The sequence below is a fragment of the Rhagoletis zephyria genome, unplaced genomic scaffold (genome assembly GCF_001687245.7).
Source record: "Rhagoletis zephyria isolate East Lansing unplaced genomic scaffold, Rhagoletis_zephyria_1.1 Rzeph_scaffold_03883, whole genome shotgun sequence".
Lineage (NCBI taxonomy): Eukaryota > Metazoa > Arthropoda > Insecta > Diptera > Tephritidae > Rhagoletis > Rhagoletis zephyria.
The window spans coordinates 849-20,493 of NW_016160966.1; the positions used below are offsets into that span (position 1 = coordinate 849).

Consider the following 19,645-nt stretch of genomic DNA (forward strand, 5'->3'; position numbering starts at 1 on the left):
CTTCAAAAGGGGTCACTTTTGATTTGTGGTTTTATTGAAAAAGTTTTTTTCTAAATATTTATATTTAAGAGAAAAATGTCACTTAATTACAAAAGCAATTTTTATAATGGTCTCCAAATAAGGAATACCTACTCAGAAAACGCTAAAAATTGCAAAATTAAATTTACAGATTAAACTCAAATTCTCAATTTTTCACTTCTTTGATAGGCTTAAGACGGCCAAGTAGGGCAAACATATTCCAGCTTATTCAAATATAATTTTTAAGAAAAAAACGTTATATCAGAAGTATGAATTTTGCACTCCAAAAAAAGTTCTAAAACAAGTTATAAATCTTAAAGTGCTTACTAATCTCTTTATTCTTTGTATTTTATTAATTTTTTAGGTAAATATTATCTTAAATATGGTTGTTCGGAAATAGTAACAAAAAAAAACACTAAATCGAATCCAATATTTCACTTACAGAAAACGACTTTTACAAAACCAAAAGACACCGTTATTTGGTTTGAAGCTGTGTTTGTCAAATGCCAAGGAGAAAAAATTTATTTTTTCAACTAAAAAACACGACTTTTGGCCACATAAATTGATAAAATTACCCATAGTGCATAAACGAAAATTTTAAAAGAAATTGAAATAAAAAAAATTATGCGGTATTCTTTTGCCACCAGAAACCTATGTAGATTTATCCTTTGCAAGTGTTTGTGCTCCTGAATTAAGCAAATGTTCCGAAATAGGGGTTTCATTCGCTTATTTTTTAAAAAGGTTTCACATGCAAATACATTTTACCAACTTAGAATTTTTGTGAAAAAAATATTAAACAATTTGCAACACTTTAGAGACCAAATAATTTTAAAAAATTCAAATCAACGGTTCCCCTGGTACTACCTAGTCAAATGGCCTTGGCACGAGACCAATTGATATATTGAAAAAAAAAAACACTTTGCTTGTCTTGCACACATTTTTTTTTTATTTTTTGTATGTATGAAAAATTCTCGCTTCAATATTTCTTATATGCAAAAATTTTCCGTTTTCCAGTTAATATTTTTTTTTTCATTATTTATGTTGTTTCAGTATTTCACTGCCACAATCTTGCTGAAAAACACTTGTATACATACAAACTTTCACATTTATAATATTAGTAAGATTGCAAGCTTTTAAAATTAGAGCACTTTTAACTATTCTGATTTAAATGATCACCGCCAGCAGACTAAATTAGTGAACTGAACATCTCTGCGAAATTCAAATTTTATTACATCACATACATATGTATGTATGTGTTTACATACATATTAAGACACATACATATATGTAAGTAATGTTCGTCTCAGACACGCTTTGTCTAAGCTAACGTCTATTCGTTTTGAGCATATATGTACATATGTATGTACATTAGAGCGGACCACCTTACAAAGAAAAAAGAGTACGCCGTGCACCCCCTGAGTCTTAAAGCACTTTTGCAAGGCTATTTCGAAAAACATTTTCTTTTTGCGTTTTTCACATTTTTTATCGTACTTTCGGCATTCACAATTGGATTTTAAGGTATGGATGTTTTTGTCTCGAGGGGAAATTTTTTCTTTTTCTTCCAAAGTGCATTGCCCTCAAGTACTCCGTTCTAGGACTTACCGACCACATCTCAGTTCCTACCACCCTTACGTACACCCCTAACGTCAATAAATTAAAGCTGACCAAAAATCAATAAACTTTTGCCAAGGAGGTATTTGATTTGATGATCCAGTGGAACTATTAAAAAAATAAAAAATTATTGCCGAATGTAGATGTCACCGAAAAATTGAGGTTCTACCGAAAAAAAATAAAAATTTTGCAATAGCCTTGCAAAAATATTTTAGATTCAGGGGAGTGCGGCGATCTGTTTTTTGTTTGCTTGTAAGGTGGTACGGTCTAATGTACATCGGTTGTTCAGCCTTTTAAATACATGCACACCAAAAGGTGAGAATGGAAATGTTTGTCCGCTTTTTTATACAGCTGTTTCAAGCTGTGTAGTAGTTTATTTTGGAGCGCCTCTAAATTAGGTAAAGTCAGCTTAAAAAAATAACAAAATTGCAAAAAAATAAGGAAATTTTGTTCTTAAACAAAATTCGTAACAATTGTGATACAGGTTCCATAGGCACACCGGCAGTAATGCCAATTTTTTGGTTTTAACTCAAGACTTGTTTTCAATATGTGATAGAAACACATCGAGCCCTAACCGCCAAAATAACGTAGGCGACATTTTTTTCAAAATTTTCTTTTTGATGCAGAAATGAATCTAGATGCTCTAGGAATATTTCTGCATCAAAAAGAAATTTTTGAAAAAAGTGTCGCTTACGTTATTTTGGCGGTTAGGGCTCGACATAGCGTTGAAAGTCGCGGCTGTTCACAGAGTTGAGTTCAGCTAAACCCTGATAGAGCAAAGCATGTCTTCAAAATAAAACTTTCTTAAACCTCTTTCGTTGGCCACCCATATTTTAATGCATTTAGGTCTTGTTTTATGCGGTACATGCGTTCCTCAGAAAGCCGCGAATAAAAAAAAATCGCATAAAAAAGTTCTTTAATTTCATACAAAAACCGGGGATGCGTTCCAGCAGTTTCATAAACCGCATAAATTCAAATCCGCTAAAAACCGCATAAAACGCAGACCTAAGTGTACTTGATTTAACTTATTAATACAATTGAATTTAAATATTTAAATAGGTGGCAATTCTCTTAAAAATGTTTGCACATTTAAGCTAGTCTAGATCTCATTCGTTTGGGATCAGTGTTATGAAATTTCCTTGAACTTATAATTTAAAAAAGCGGGCGCCGACCCCCTGTAAACATATGCTATATACTTATGCAGGTGGCAACCCTCTTAACAAATATTTTCGAAATAAAGCTTTTTTAAAAATCTCTCGTTAAACACCCATATCAAAAAATTTCATTTAATTTGTTAACCAAATTGATTTTGAATTTCTAAAGACGTGGCAGCTTTAAAAATATTTTTGAAACAAAGCTTTCCGAAACCTCTCTCGTTTTATACCCTCATTAAAATTGTTCGTTTAACGTATTATTAANTATTGTGGTTATAACCTATCTGTGTGCCATGTTTCATTGAAATATTTCCAAACGTTNTTTGTTAACCAAATTGATTTTGAATTTCTAAAGACGTGGCAGCTTTAAAAATATTTTTGAAACAAAGCTTTCCGAAACCTCTCTCGTTTTATACCCTCATTAAAATTGTTCGTTTAACGTATTATTAAATTGACTTTAACTTTTTGAGACGGGTGGCAACCCCCTTTCGTTTGGCAGCCACATTGTTATGATATTTAATTTAAATTATTAATTAATTGATTTTTAACTTTTGAAAAGGTGGCAACTCTCTTGAAGAAATTTCGCATATGTTATTCTAGGTTATAACCTATCTGTGTGCCATGTTTCATTGAAATATTTCCAAACGTTTTTGGCGTGAAATAGCAGCGAATATACTAACTCACTAACTCACTCACTTACAAACTTTCACATTTAGTATAATATTAGTTGGATTAGTAGGATGACATGGCAATTGTTTTCAAAATTGTTCAATTAAAAATACTTCTTTTGATAAACAGTGGAAGTGCGCGAAGCTGCAAAAATGCACAAAAATTTCCCAAAACAAATTCTTATAAGTAAACAGAAAATGTGAATTGCTCTCTTTTCTTCTTTAACACTCCTACACACACATACATGCATATATATGTCTGTACCCTGCAGTAAATCGCACTAGTTCAAGACTAGCGCAGAACTAGCCCTTTAAGAGGCGGTACTGGTTCTCGATCTATCCCAACGCAATGCTTTCAACTGTCTCTTTTTACATGGCGATGTCCTACGAAGTGGAAATTGCCCCCCTCTGCAGAACTTTTGAACTAGTTCTGCACTGCTTCCATTTTGGACACATCTGCGACAATAAGTTTTTTATTTAAAAAAATTCTGATTATTAGATGTTTTTTATATTTTTTCATTTTTTCTGTTCTTTTAGAGATTGCATTCTATTAAATTTTTATTTATTTTTTTTTATTTTGTTTATATTAAATTTGATCACTTTCTCTTCAGTTTTTAAGCGGCACTCATTAATTTAAATTTCTTAAATCTGAAAATCACAACTGCCTCCACCGAGATTTGAAATCGTGATCAACGATGTTAGAGTCGGAGCTCTTCCCGCTGAGCTATTTTCGTATTGTACGAGAAGTGAGAATTTGTGCATTTACTTCTCAACAGAGCGCAACTAACACACCGAAAGTTTTAACTGTCCCTCTCTGCAGCCGTTTTGCACTAGATCAGAGATGGTTCTGAAATGTGTAGGGCGGAACTAGCGCTTTAAGAGACTGTCTCTAAATTTTACTGCAGGGTACATATGGAAGTAAAAATACTTTGCGTATACCACCTCCTCAACCCCATTTGAGTATGTATGCTACAGCTTGCATGATTCCACGCGTATACACAACTGATGGAATTTTCAGCATTTTCATTTGGAATTTTTCGCTGTTAACTTTCGCATTTGTGCTTGTGGAAAAATTTTTTATTACGAATATTTATAATAAATCGCTGATAAAAAGTTAATTTAGTTTTTATATATAGTGCTTCTGTGCATTCACAAATTTGATTTGTTACTTAAAACACAAGTTTTAATTAAATAAGTTTTCCCCTCATCACCAATAGCTACGAAATATGTTTTGAGCAGCAGCAAAAAAAAAGGGGGAAAAATCAATTTCGTTCAGGCCGACTACCACTCGCCGTCTCGTCAACATGCCTATACACAATTTATTTTTGCATTCGTCCATGTTGGCGTTGGTGCTCCTCCTGGCATGCTGCCACACTACCGCCGCCATGGAACAAGCAGCTGTGGGTGAATTGTTTTCCTACAAAATTGAACCGTTGCTCTTCAATTGGACCCATCAGGTCATTAGCGAACAATTTCGCTATCGTGTTTCGCTAGAAGGCTACGCCGATTTACCCTCCTGGCTGCGTTACAAGTACAGTCACGAGTATCATGCTGGCTTCTTGTATGGCACACCAACTGACCGTTTGGCCGACAAGTCGGTACGCTTGGATATTGTGGCGTTGAATAAGCAAAACTATGAGACGCGCACAGCAAAGCTTTCGATATTTGTGGCACAGAAGTTGCCTTCGTTGAATATCATACAAATGAAAATAGACAATTTGAATTGGGTGCATTTGATGGATCCGGGACGTGTTGAGAATTTACGCAACATTTTTCGTAAGGATCTGTGGCCAGAAAGTGAAAGCGATTTGAGTGTGGTATTCATGGAGTCGGCAGTAAATATGGGTGGAAGGCTGCCATTGCGACCACAGCAGCGCGAGGGGTAGATAAATATACATAAATCCTACTAATAACTATTATATGTAAATGTGAAAGTTTGTGAGTGAGTGTGTGAGTATGTTTGTTGTTCGTGTACGTTAAAACGGCCAGACGTGTTTCAATAAAAGTTTTACGCACAGATAGTTTATAACCTGGATTAATATAAGAGAAATTTTCTAAGAGAGTTGCCACTTTTTTCAAAAGTTAAAGTGAATTATTTTTTTAAGTTAAGCAAACTATTACAGTAGTGTAGATGTCAAACGAAAAGGGTTTCAAAACGATTTATTTGAAAATATTCTATAATAGAGTTGCCACCTGTTTAAAGAGTTAAAGTCGAATGATTATTAAGTTAAATAGAGTATCACAACAGAGTGCGGGTATCAAAAACGATCTATTTCGAAACTTTTCTTTAAGAGCATTGCCACCTGTTAAAAAAGTTCCATTCTATTTAATTAACAAGTTAAATAAAATATTTTAATATGGGTATCAAACGAGATAAGTTTGTTTGTAAGTGTGTGAGTATGTGTGTATGTTTGTTGCTTTTTCTTTGTATAAAATTTGGCATTCAGACAGCTTATGACCTAGATTAATATATAGCAAATTTTATGAAAAGCGATGCGATCTGCTTAAAAAGTTAAATTCTGCTTTACATTGAAAGCTCTTCGAAATTTTACAATACGGATGTCACAAAACCGGAATTTACAAAAGCCATATTATGAAAACATTTTTAAGTGGATTGCCACCCATTCCACAAGTCAAATTCAATTTTATTAATAATGAATGAAGTTTAAGAAAGCCTCATTTTGTAAATATTTTTAAACAGGTGGCAAGTTTAAAAGTCAAATCCTATTTTTCCATACGTTTTTTTCAGTAAGTGGGTTGCCACCTGCAAAAAAAGTGAAACTATATTTAATCAATAAGTAAAATGAAAATTTATCAAGCAATTTTTAAATATTTATATATAATAAATTTAAAAGTAGTTGCCACCTAAAAAATTGCCATTTAAAATATTAAATTCAATTTTATTAATAGGTTGAATGAAGTATTACCTTATTTTGAAAATGTTTTGCATGTTTTTTCATAAGTTCAATAAAGTATGGGTATTCCACCGTCGCGGGTAGGACATTTGTACAGTGAAAATGTACTTTATTTTTTAAATTTAACTATAAAGAACTCAACAATTCTACATTTTGATAATTGTTAAAGTTTGTTTAATTATTTTATCATTTTCGTTAGGTTAGTTTATTTGGATCACCCTAATGTGCATATAAAAATACTTTTTATTGCAAACTTCGTTTTTTTTTGGCACTTAATATTTCTATTGCCCACTTTCAATTTCCAGCGTTGTTGTACACCTTGGCAGCTCTGCTCAATTTTCATCACGCCTCAAGGAGTTGCAGGAGGAAGTACGTCCCCTCTACAAACTATCCACTTGCACCTACAAACGCACCTCTGTGCAAAAGGTGTTCGAGAATGCTGGTTTCAAGTTAGATTGGTGTGCTTTTAAGACAGTTGGCGCTGATATTTCACCGGAAATACTCTTTCACAATTATGGTCATCGGAGTCATCATGACAATTTCAAGCGCACCGACCGCTGGTTGGGCATTGCACGCGAGGATGTGCCAGATCGCAATTATATTGATGAGTTTGCCTTCGCTTTCGCCATTCCTGGCATGATTTTCGCTGTACTTTTGGGTATCTTGTCGGCGGCACTTTGCTTTCAGCACGGGAGATTGTAAGTATGAAAAATTAATGTTTAGCTTTTACTGTCCGTTCGCAATATAAGGTTCGTTCGCGTAGCTGTTAATTGTTCATGTTTAACCAAAACTTCATCATTTTGACATTCAGTAGTACCGCGGCGAAAATTTAATTCGCCATCAACACCACCTTGTATAAATTCGCCTTGCTGGAAAGTTTAGTTATTGTTGTGCATTCTATATGTAACAGCTTAATAATTTTCGCTGGTCACCGCATCGCTTGTAAATCCCTGGAGCGATCCGCCTAATATTTTAATAATCTGATATCNGCTTTTACTGTCCGTTCGCAATATAATCAACTGGAAAGCAAGGCGAATTTATGCAAGGTGGTGTTGATGGCGAATTTAGATTTTCGCCGAGGTACGTCTTANGTTTAGCTTTTACTGTCCGTTCGCAATATAAGGTTCGTTCGCGTAGCTGTTAATTGTTCATGTTTAACCAAAACTTCATCATTTTGACATTCAGTAGTACCGCGGCGAAAATTTAATTCGCCATCAACACCACCTTGTATAAATTCGCCTTGCTGGAAAGTTTAGTTATTGTTGTGCATTCTATATGTAACAGCTTAATAATTTTCGCTGGTCACCGCATCGCTTGTAAATCCCTGGAGCGATCCGCCTAATATTTTAATAATCTGATATCGGGGTAAAATAAACCGATTGATTATTATTATTATTTGTTTTCTTATATTGTTCGGTTTTATGTGGAGACAAGGGGCTCTCTAAAAAGATATGGAGTTAAAAAAAGTTCCTGGCTGCGCGCTGAGTTTGGCATCCGCCACATAAAAAATAATTCCAATGAAAACAAAAGTACTTTAACTTTTTTTGATGACCACCACGACAAAAATTTAAAGGATTAAGATTTGTAGGCATCACCTGGAACGTCCGAACCACTAATAGGGCACTTCTCTGCCCGGTTGATTGATGTCCACGTTAAAACTAAGGCTGACATCACCGCCGTCCAAAAATTACGGGTTAAGGCATGGAGGCCTTAAGGCCTTGCGACGGCTACTACAGCTGCCATTTGAAGATGCGAAAAGTCAGTGCTGAATTTGTGGTGCGTTAGAGACTGACGAGATTCTTCAACATCTCGCGTATTTCTGAGGCTGATCGACGCCGCCGAGACAGGAAGCACTCGGTTCAAAGAGGAAATAATTTATGAGACTACATGGTTGTCCACACATCGAAAAACAAGAAACCAAATCGATCCTGTTGTATAAGACGGAACGCTCGCTTCCACTGTATTAGACGTACGTTCAATCCGTGGACCAATCATAAACTCAGATGAAAAGCTACAATCATAACAGGCTTATTACAAACCACCGCCGTCGTTGGACATCAGCGAGCCCGAAAGAGCTACGATATAGAACGTCCAAAACTGTAGAGAAGAAATGCCACCTACATGGACATGCTGCGATATAGGGACCCGCAGAGGGAAGCGAGGCGTAATAAGAATGGATATGTAGTCGGAAAAAGTGAGTGTAAAGAGCTTTAAATGCTGGCCGACAGGTAAAACGCCGGAAAACTTTATTAGAAAGTTAAGTTAAGAAAAAACACGGCGATCTAGTGACCGATGTCTAGAATATACTTAAAATATAATGGGAACACTTTATTGCCCTTTGCGAATGGTAGCTGTACAGAAAGTAGTGGTGAAGATAAGCCCAAGCTCCCAGTCGACGACTGAAATTTAAGTGTGCATTGCCCAATCCACAGAAAAGGCGAACGCCACCGTTTGCACCAACTACCGCGGGACCTGCCTTCTAGGCATCAGCTATAAGGTCTTATCGAGCGTATTGCGGGAAAGGCTACAGTTCACCGTCAATGAACTGCTTGGGCCTGGTACACCAGCTGTTCACAATACTGCAAACCAAAAGACCCGCTATAAAAGGATCAACATACACTATTCATTTGTCGATCTCAAGACCACTTTCGACAGCACGAAAACAAGCTGCCTACCGAACCGTCTGATACCAAACGAGGCTACAGAATGGGCGACTCCCTTTCATGTGATTTATTACAATAGCATTTGCCGACGCCATCGACATCATCGGTAAAAAAAAAACAATCGGTGCTTCTGCCTTCTCGAAATTGGAAAGAGAATCGCGTGTGTCTGGTGGTGAATGAGGGCAGCACGAAATACGAGCGTAAACTACAATAATAATGTCAGCCAGAAACGAATAAAATTAAAACAAAAACTAACGATATTTGAACTCCTGATAAAAAGTAGATATATTTGATTGGTTGACTAAAAGGGCAATTCTGGCAACTGTCTTTCCAGTCACCGCAGTCTTTGGAAAACACAAGTCTTTCGTAAGGCAATTGCCAATTCCGGAAACTATCTGGAAAGCAATTTTCTGTATTTGGAAATACTAATTGATAGATCTGCTAACGAGGAGGTCCTAGCGTTATTCTGTTTGGCTTTTAGAAAAGAAAAATATTATAAAATTGATATAATAAATAAAATAAGTTTCCAAAAATTAAATGAAGTTAAAATAAATTTACAATTTTTTCTTTTTAAAACAATAACAATGTAAAGAAAATTAAATTAAAAAAAAAAAACAAAAAAATTTAATTGAAAAACCAGCAGAAAATATAATCAGTTCCTAAAAATTATATGAAATTAAAGAAAATATATTTTCCATTGGAACTGGTCAAGTGCTTTCGGTCAAAAGAGCTTTTCACCATGAAAGTTGGGAAGGTAGCTTTTTTTGTAAGACTTTTTTGCCAGAATAAACAAAATCTTGCCAAAGCTAGAATTGCTCTGTAGAATTGCTCTGTAAAAGTGGTTATTGGAAATTGAAACTCGAAATCTCATGTCGGGATATAAAATATGGACGGTTGCGAAATTTCGGTGCTGTTATAATAAATTAGACAAAAGCTGTGTGATTTATCCTTAAAAAACTACTAAGCTGTGCTTACTGCGGCGCTTATTCTAATATTTCCAGTACTACTATAATGATTTATTTTAATTTTTCCTTTCTACTTTGTGTATATTTTGTTAATATTTGTAATATATATGTATTAGGGTGGTCCTTGTTCTACGTGCAAAGTAAAAATATCCACGAATACGTAGAGATTAAAAAAAAAACAATTTAGGAGTGGCTCACAGATTTGGAAAAAATGTAATTCTGCCTACAAAATAAAAACATCCACGATAATTTCAAAGTTAAAAAAAAATATTAGGAATCGCTACAATCGATTGAAATAATTTACGTTTTTTTAATTGGAAAAAAAATTTTACTTAAACCAGCTGAATCGGCGAGTTTGTGAATTTACATATATGAACAAGTTTCAATAATATTTAAAATTTATCAGATTTCATGTAAAAATTTCGTCGAATTTTTGCGATTTAAAAAAGTTACATTTTGGGCCTGTGCTAATTGATAGAAAAGATGAAATTTTGACGGATCGAACCAATAATTTTACCTACCATAAGTCAAAATCAAAATGAAAGCTGAAAAAGCATAAAAAAGGTTTATGTTACTTGCAAGTTATAAAATAAATATAAATTTTAACAATTTCAGCAAAATACCAAAATTATGCTGTCAAGTGTCAAAATTTTACTTTGCATTTGGCATAGTAAAATTCAATTTATTCTTACACCATAGTAAATTTTTCCATCCCGTCTCACCACGAAAGAAAAAGTTACCGATTGGCACAGAGCCTTTATTTATCATTTAAATTTTGAAATTCTCGTGGATAAAAGCATATTCCATAAAAAATGTAGATACCAATACTCTAAGGACCACCCTAATATGTAGATATGTATGTTTTATTTTTTGATTTACTTAATATTATTTATTTTTTGTAGATATGATCCAAACTCAGAGTTTTTCTTTGAAAATATTTTCCATATTTGTGAAGAGTCCTGTGAAAAGGAAAATGAAAGTGATTCCGACGAGGCAGGAAGGTGATTTTAGTTTGTAAATAAAAGTACATAGATACTAAATGGCCTTATTCATAAAAAAAAACAATATAAAATTTAAAAAATTTTTATTAAGTTGTATTTTTACACAAATTTCTGTGTATAAAGCATTTCAAATTTATTTAATTTTTTATGAATTTGGGGTTTAAGTTGCAAATGTTTTTTAATTTACTTAATGTAATTTTTGAAACTATATCGATGGCTGAGTGGAAGATCGACCTATCTCGGCAGCCAGTTCGAAAACATTCTATCTCAAAAAACTTTTCAAGAACGCCCTATTTCAGAATTCGTTTGAAAAACGCCCTATCTCAGCTGCCGATTCAAAAACGCCCTATAACAGCATATTTTCAATACATTTTGAAGTGAGATAGGGCATTTTTGAACCGAATTTTGAGATAGGGTGTTTTTCAATAAAATTCTGAAATAGGGCGTTCTTAAAAAGTTTTTTGAGATAGAGCGTTTTCGAACTGGCAGCCGAGATAGATCGATCTTCCACTCAGCCATCGATATATGATTGTATTTCTACTTTGAATATTCTTTTAATGTAATATTTTTTTATAATATTTTGTCCTCACTTTAGTGAAATGTCATCGACCTATCAACCCGCTACATCAACCGTTCAAATGGTACAATGTTCTGACAGCAACACTGATCAGCCAGTGACTACTTTGAAGAGCTTGAAGGATCCCAATTGCTTGTTGGATAATGTCAGCATGCACTCACATAGGTTTGCAAACAAAACAATCGTTTAAAATAAGTATAGTCTGATTTTATTACTCATTTCTAACTTTAGTCCTAACAACAGCTATTATCAAACCGACAGTCCATCAAACACCTATTTGCGCCCAAAACCCCCACCATACAAGGGTGGCACTTTAAATCGCAACGGCGTGGATATATGACAATCAACCCCAAGGATTTTATATTGCTAAGCAGCAAAAGAAATGTTTCAAAATTCGCAATTGAAGTGAATGTTCATATAAAAAAAATTATCATTAAAGGAGTTATGATCATATCAATATAAAATATCCAGCAAAATTATTAGATATTTATTAATGTATCAGATAAATATACACAAATGCATAAAAGTGCGTAAGTAGTAAAAAGGCCTAATTCATTTAAATGCTGTTGTAGAACAATGAATAAGAAGTAAATTAAATATAAAATTAATTACAATTAGCACAATAAATAATTTCTTAGATTAATTAAAAAAAAATAATGTTTTCGAGTGATATAACAATCGTTATAATATGCAGTTATTGATTTACATTTGTTTATATAGAAAAAAGCAATAACACGAGTATGCAGTTTTATATATATATATATAAAGTTCTATATAATGATTACTACTCAATAAACTTCTTTTCTATTAAATGAATTTGAAATTTTTTATTTGCTGATTTTGTAGGTTGATTTTTCCGACAGGGTAGAAAGTAGTTTTATTTGGAATCGAACTTCCGTCATTCCTTGTCAAGTTTGGTTTGCAGACAAACCGATTTCGGTTTTGTTCCACCTTCGGTGCTTTTAATCAAATGAAAACACGAATAGGGAATGTTATGGAGAAGAAGTCCAAAAATTGAAAGCAAAAAATCAAAAAGTAGTAAATAGACAACAGAAAGAAGAACCTCAATTCAATGTCAGGCACGTAAATCTTACAGAAGTTCAAATCAACAAAGAAGAGGCGCAAACTTAAGAAAAACATATCCAAAATTACAATAAGACAAGGAAATTTTAGTAAAAAAAAAAAACCGACTTAAAAAAAAAAATATATATATATATATTTCCGGATTCAATGATGGGATCTTAACCAAATTAGTATGGGACCACCTCTGAGACACTGCCTTTCCGTTGAAAAAACGAAATTTTATCGAAATCGGTTGACGAGGTCCAAAGCTATGAGGTAACATACATAAAAAAAAAAAAATATTCCGACGAACTGATAACCTCCACCTTTTTTGGAAGTCGGTTAAAAAAGGAGATCAAGCGGACAACACCTAGAGCTTTTTATAATAGGTGCGTTCGTTTAAAATCTCAGTAAAAACCAACCAACTGCCAAATTCCGGCGAAATGTCATCTGTTCTCTCACAAGAGAAAAATATCCCAAATAGTACGCGAACAGAAAATTTGCAGAAACTTGCAAATTAGACGAACAGCTGATATAATTTTTGTTTACATACAAAAGTGTAAAATTTAAAACGTACGAAAAGTCATCGCAAAGTGTTATACTGACACAGTTTATTGATTAAACAAATAACTACTTATTTCTTACAAGTTTAATTAGTCGCATTTTGTAATTTTTATCGTATGCGTAAATGCCAACCAGCTGTTTTTGATCAGCTGTTTTCCTGTTGGCAAATTGCTGTTGGCAAAAATTTTTCCAGCAGAAACCAACAGCTTCCCCTCAAAATGAAATGTCAGTTTGCTCTCTCAATTTCCCCTACTTTGCAAGTTTTTTGCGTACGCGAACCCAAAAACTTGTAAGTTTTGGTTAAACATGAACAATTAACAGCTATGCGAACGAACCTAGTTTCGATACTAGCAAGTCAATATTCTTATTAAGTCTCATCAAAAAATTCCTTGTCGTTTAAAGAATAAAGGGAATGCCGCATTATACTAAAGCCAGCCTTTCGACATAAGCTACATTTCCATTCGAACGCAGAATTAAACGGCAATAAACTTGGAAAGTCAAAATTTTACTTTTAAGCAGACGCGTTAGACTATTGTGAATTATTAGATTCAGTTGCTTCGACATACTTCCAACACTCGTCGCTTTCAAAGGGATAAAATTTCTGTAGCAGCAACATTGCTTAAATCATCAGTTGTCGTCAAATTTCTCTTTCAATTCGTTGTATTTTTGTTACTACGATTCTAGATTTTTGAATTTGGTGTAAATAATATAAAAAATATATATTTTATAAATGTTATCCAAGTGTTGTATGAATAAAAATTTTATGTAATAAAAGGAGCGTTGAAGCAATTTAAACCGATTGCTAAGCAATTTCGTAAAAATTCTAAATCAAAGCTCTTGCGAAAGTAACGAATACTTGAAACAGCTGCTTTGGCTTCCTTTTCCTCTCGCCAATAGCAACGAAAAAGGAACCAAAGTTCGTGCAACGGTCTGCATCGTGTCTCAACCATTTTAAAAAAGATGACCGAACAACAACCACAAATACGAATAGTAAAAAGACAGCGTAAGTACATAAATTGAAATTGCTGGCGTTTTGGTTAATTGTGGGGCATTACATTGAATATTTTATTACTAAAGTGAAGAAAACAATTATAAAGTGTTCGGTGCTATTTACAATAAAGTGGCTAGTTAGAACTAAAATTTGTATCCGGCGGAAATATTCAGCCGCAGAAATTAGTATATATATTGCACTTTATATATAGTACATATGTATCTATGTACATATCCAAAAATCTTTCATGATCGATATAGCCATAGCCACTTTGCGTTTGTTAAATTTTTTAACAAAATTTGTAAAACGTAGTAGCCAAGAAATTTCGATTCAATTTACAAATATACAAAGAAAGAAAATTTTTATAACGCACTTAAACGATAAAATATACGTATGTGCAAGTTGCTTGTATATTATTAATTAGGACAATTACATTACATAGCTCGTAAAATTTTGGGCGTCAATTCGTTGGAATCGAACGCATTACCAAGTGACTTTTCCGGAGCAAATATCATATTTGCTGCAACAAACGGCGCTGGCCCAACACACGTGCCTCTAACGCCACCGGAGCACATCGTTGAATCGCTACAACAGCAACAACACCAACGACAGCAGCCGCAGCCGCAGCCGCAGCAGCAGCAACATTTGCTTAACGGAAACACCAAAGCAGCAGGCGCAGGAGTTACACAGCTTACAACAAAAACTCTTCCAACGTCAATAGGGCTAAGTGCGCAGCAACAACAACAAATGGAACGCTTGCGCTTAGCCAACATGATGAATCAAGGTAAGTGTTGCCAGCACATTGAAATGTAAAGCCAATTGATAATATTTTTTTTTTAAATTTCCTGGTAGAAATGCATGCATTATGGCCATACGGCACAGCTACATTCCTATCACCAATGCTGCCAGCCCCAAATATGGCTTTGCCCTACGCATTGGCCGCTACTTTACCTTATGCTGCTGTTCCGATATATCCAGCAGCTGCAGCCGGCATGCAACAGAATATGCAGAATTTACCACAACAACAGTGCAACAATATATCGCCGGTATCGCAAACTGCAAATGTGCCAAATGGTTCTGTTACATCCCCTGCTACTAGCAGCGGCAACTCGTCGAATGGCGTGCCACCGCTGCGTTCACAAACGAATGACTCGAAAAAAATTAATATTCAGATTGGATTGCAGTGTGTTAGTCAGAGTTCGCCACTCAATTTCAATTCGATGAACGAGATTAACGCTTCTTTAGCTAAGGTGAATCTATTGAATTTTTGTGGTGCTGGTACGGACAAGGAGAGCAAAGGTTACAATGAAAAATTTTATCAATTCTTAATATCTTAAAATTTTTTAATTTTATTATAGAAACCTCATCACTGCGCAGTTCACCGATTTTGTTTAGTTCAGAGTGAGTTTACATACATATGCAATAGCATTTGATGGTTACGTCGAGTAAAATTTATTCGCTCGAATATTAGAATCAAGAAAGTAAAAATAATTCCGTTGGTATTTAAGTAAAAATATTTTTAGTTTTAAAGTTACTTCCTCGTCATGTTTCATTTATTAACATTTTCCATTTATTCAATTTTTCAAACATTTTATATATACTTTATTTAAAAAACTCAGCTAATTAAATTTTGAAATACGCGTTGTTTTAGCAAGTTTGGCTATTTTTCTTTAGTTTATTCAATGTTTTTTATGAAAGTATAGCTGATAGCTTAACAAACACGATATAAATCCAAATTTCAGACTTTGTACAAAAATTATGAAATTTCTGCAAAGTTTGACCAATATGTCTAACTTATTAATCAGCATCTTTGGAAAATTTTTTGGTACGCAATTTTGTAGCCAAATAAATTTTATTATAATAAAGTGCAAATTTGCAGTATCGAGAACATGGATTTGCTTTTTAGCAATTTTTTTTGACGCATTATTTCATATAAAAAAATTGTCGATCATGACTGCATGGAAAAAACATGGAACACCGTCAACAAAAAAAAAAATGCCAAAAATCAACGGTATTTGCACTTTAACCTTACCTTTACCAAAATTTGGTAAGGAGAACGATTAAAAAGTTAGAAGTTTTAGTCAAACTTTGCAGAATTTTCACAATTTTTGAACAAAGTCTGAAATTTGAATATACATTTATGGTGTTAGTTAAGTAATCAGCTCAACTTTCATAAAAAAAAAATAATAAACATCAAATAAACTACAGAAAACTCGCCAAAACTTGCTAAAATCTCTTATCCCAGTTTGTTTTTTAATTCACAGTATGTACATACATATATATGGTATATGAATGTATGGAAATATGTTAACGCTTTATGGTAAATAATGACTCACTGATTATGTTAAAGTTTTTTATAAATATTATTTTAATTTTACTCATCAATACTTTTTTCTTCCTACAGTGATCTCAACAGCACCTCTAGCGTGTGTCCGAATAGTGCTCTTGGTGGTGGCGCCGGTGGCGATGCCACTAACTCTACTAACTCGCCTGGTAGTTCGGGTAGCTGCACCGTTACGCTTTCTCAAGCCAAATTCAATGAGCTCACTCGTCTTGCACTACGCGGTAGCGAAATAGCAGAGAAACTTGCCTACACACATCGCAATCGACCGTGTTTCAAAAAGATCGATAGTTTGTGTGCGCGCATGAAACAGGATCTCATACGTCCAGATGGCGTCTTGCCCAATATCAATTCGCAGGGCATAGCTTGGGCTGTAAAGGATTTTATTTTCGTCTTCACACGTGTCATCAATGCATGGATTATAATAAAGGGTTATGTGTATAACACGCCAGAGGGCCTGAATAAAGTAAAAGCTGCGCTCAGTCCCGACTTCGCTGCTAGTTTCGCCGCTTGGCAGGATACCACAATGGATTTCGTTGAAAATCTAATCAAATCATTTGTAAATTTGGACAATTTGGTACAATCACAGAGGAATGTATATCAGAAAACGGAAAGCAGTGGTACGCGCGTGGCACCCAGCACCACAACCATCAAGCTGCTACAACCAGGCAACTCACTATTGGACGACTCTTTTGATTTTCTCAATGCATCCACTGAAAAATCACAACAGAGCGCGCTTAATAAGAACTATCTGTATACAATGGTTGAAGACTCTGAAGGTAGTCAGCGTCAAGCTACTGTAAATGGCACCTACTTCAAAACGGGCACATATAATCCCATCAAAAAGGATGAGTTGCTTGCGGATCAAACGAATAGCACCACCGCAGCAGCCGTTACAACAACAGCCGCAACAAGTGCGGCAACACAACAATTGTTGGCAGCCAACAATAATCCGCTTGAGCAGTTTTTCGATGAACAAATATCAGATTTTTGGCCAGCAGTACCTGCCGCCGATGTGGATACAGCAGCTGCAGTTGAGTACTTGAAAATAAAGGAGAAAATGCCGCCGAATTGGTTAAGCTATGACATACGCGTATTGGAGCAGAATCTTACAGAATTTTCAAATGATTACGATCCCACAGCACCGCCACGTCCGCTGGGTAAAGATCTGATTGATAAATTAAATGTTATGATTGAACGTCTTATGGCTATGAAGCATGCAGATTTATTCTTTAAGTCGCAATTTACCAAAAACTATGTATGTTTATAATTATTTTATGTAGAAGTTATAAAATATTACATTTTCTAATCATTTGTATTTAGTTTCCTGAATTTATGTCTAAGCATAAAAACGATTTCATGGATGTACGCTCTATCATACTCAAGTGCCAAGTGGGCGGCTACCAGCATATTTTCGAGGTTGTGCATGATGTCAAGAAAATTGTACACACTGTCAAGGAGTATTTAAAAGTAAGTTGGAAAATTTGTACTCTTTTGTGATTTAGATGATCATTTTTTTTTTTACTCTTCCAGTTCAATGGAGACAGCAAATTGCAAAAATCCATAAGTTCCTTCGAATGCGAATTTAATAAATTACTTAGTGAACCACCTTTTGAAAATTATCAGTTCGACCATATCACAGGCGAACCCAAAGAGATACTCTACAATTGTCGCAGCAAATAAAATTAATTATTTTTTTTTTTAACAATCTTTGGTTGGACTCGCTCCAAATTAGAACGTAAAAGGATAAATATTACATTTCTGTGCAACTCGAAATTAGTTTAAGTTTTGTATATGTAGTAGAGGTTTCCCAGCTTATTTTATCATTTTTATAAATAGTTTTAAATCAACTCCTTTCGATTGTTTACGGATGGCATGTTTTTAATATTATAGGAGCTTAATTTTGTAGCCTTTAGTTGTGAGCCAGTACGCATGCCCAAGTATTTGCCTGCCATTCAATTACATATATGCATATGTATGAAGTGTTCTAATATTTTGGAACCAGCACATGTTTTACAAAGTATCTAAATTAAATTAAATTAAAATTACGATTTCATTAATGGCTTAGAATAATGAAAAAACCATGAGAAGCACGCATACATTAAGTATTATTTTTGTAATTTCTTCATAACTCTTGTTTTAGTATGCACAAATTGTGTGTATGCATATGTTTGTATATGCGTGCATACTCACACACTTTTCCCAATTTATTTCGACTTTAAATTAAGATTATTTTTATGTGTGAGTCAAATTATAAAGAAGTATAGTATCTAATACCGATTTATTATCTAATCTACAGTGTATTTTAAGTACTGAAATTGCAAAACCGAAACCAAAAAAAAAAAAAATGAATTGAAAAGTTTGCAAAGATGAAAGCAAATGCGATAGCAACAAATGTGCCTAAGCCTGCTGGTTACATCTAAATATAAGTTGATCTCATTAAACTTTTAAAATGAAAGTATACTAAATTTAAGTTTGATTATATGTACATATTTTTGTGCATGTATTATAGACTTTTCAAAATTGTAGTAATACGTTCCAAACATGCCCGAAAACGAGGCAGGTTTCTATTTTGATTTGTCATGCCAAATTTTTTCGTAATATATGTGTTGGCTAGTAAATATGTATAATTAAGTATATGTTATAGAGCTTTAGTAACAAAAAAAAACGAATAATATTTAAAATCGAAGTGAATTTGAATTGGGCGAATTTTAAAAAGAAGCATTGGGTATCAGCTTTGTATACATTTATATGTTGGTGAACACATGCGTAGACATATAGTATGTTGTATGTATATGCACTTATATGTTATGAACTTAGTGCCTATGTAGCTATTTAACTAAATGAATCTTTTGTACTTGTTGAAATGTCATAAATTTAGTTTTACTACATTTTATACTTGTAATAATACTGACTTACCACATTTCTTAATCGAGATTTGTTGTAACATTTGTGAAAACGCTAATACATATTGAATTATTTTAAATGCATAATAAAATATAATTTTTTCATTGAACTCTCTGTGTGTCATCGTGTAGTTAAAACGAAATAATAAATTTAAACTAGAATAGGAGGTTCTCCATTTGAAAATCATTCAAATATTTAATTTAGTTGT

General features: G+C 33.9%; 2 protein-coding genes across 3 annotated transcripts; both read left to right on the plus strand.

The window, feature by feature from the left end:
- The first annotated feature begins 4,592 nt into the window (after positions 1 to 4,592).
- On the plus strand, positions 4,593 to 12,305 carry Scgalpha (sarcoglycan alpha). 2 transcript variants are annotated; one of them, XM_017625069.1, is made up of 5 exons: positions 4,593 to 5,333; positions 6,672 to 7,064; positions 10,897 to 10,995; positions 11,591 to 11,737; positions 11,804 to 12,305. In XM_017625069.1, exons 1-5 carry the CDS (start codon positions 4,756 to 4,758, stop codon positions 11,910 to 11,912), a joined length of 1,326 nt encoding a protein of 441 aa, XP_017480558.1. In that variant the 5' UTR covers positions 4,593 to 4,755; the 3' UTR covers positions 11,913 to 12,305. The 2 variants fall into 2 exon arrangements, with proteins under 2 accessions (XP_017480558.1, XP_017480559.1); XM_017625070.1 differs by lacking the exon at positions 10,897 to 10,995.
- A 1,451-nt stretch (positions 12,306 to 13,756) lies between these two features.
- On the plus strand, positions 13,757 to 19,627 carry mtsh (mitoshell). Its single transcript, XM_017625068.1, has 8 exons — positions 13,757 to 14,201; positions 14,632 to 14,973; positions 15,042 to 15,488; positions 15,548 to 15,590; positions 16,594 to 17,788; positions 17,854 to 18,000; positions 18,064 to 18,227; positions 18,279 to 19,627. Exons 1-7 carry the CDS (start codon positions 14,159 to 14,161, stop codon positions 18,211 to 18,213), a joined length of 2,367 nt encoding a protein of 788 aa, XP_017480557.1. The 5' UTR covers positions 13,757 to 14,158; the 3' UTR covers positions 18,214 to 18,227; positions 18,279 to 19,627.
- The last annotated feature ends 18 nt before the right edge of the window (positions 19,628 to 19,645 follow it).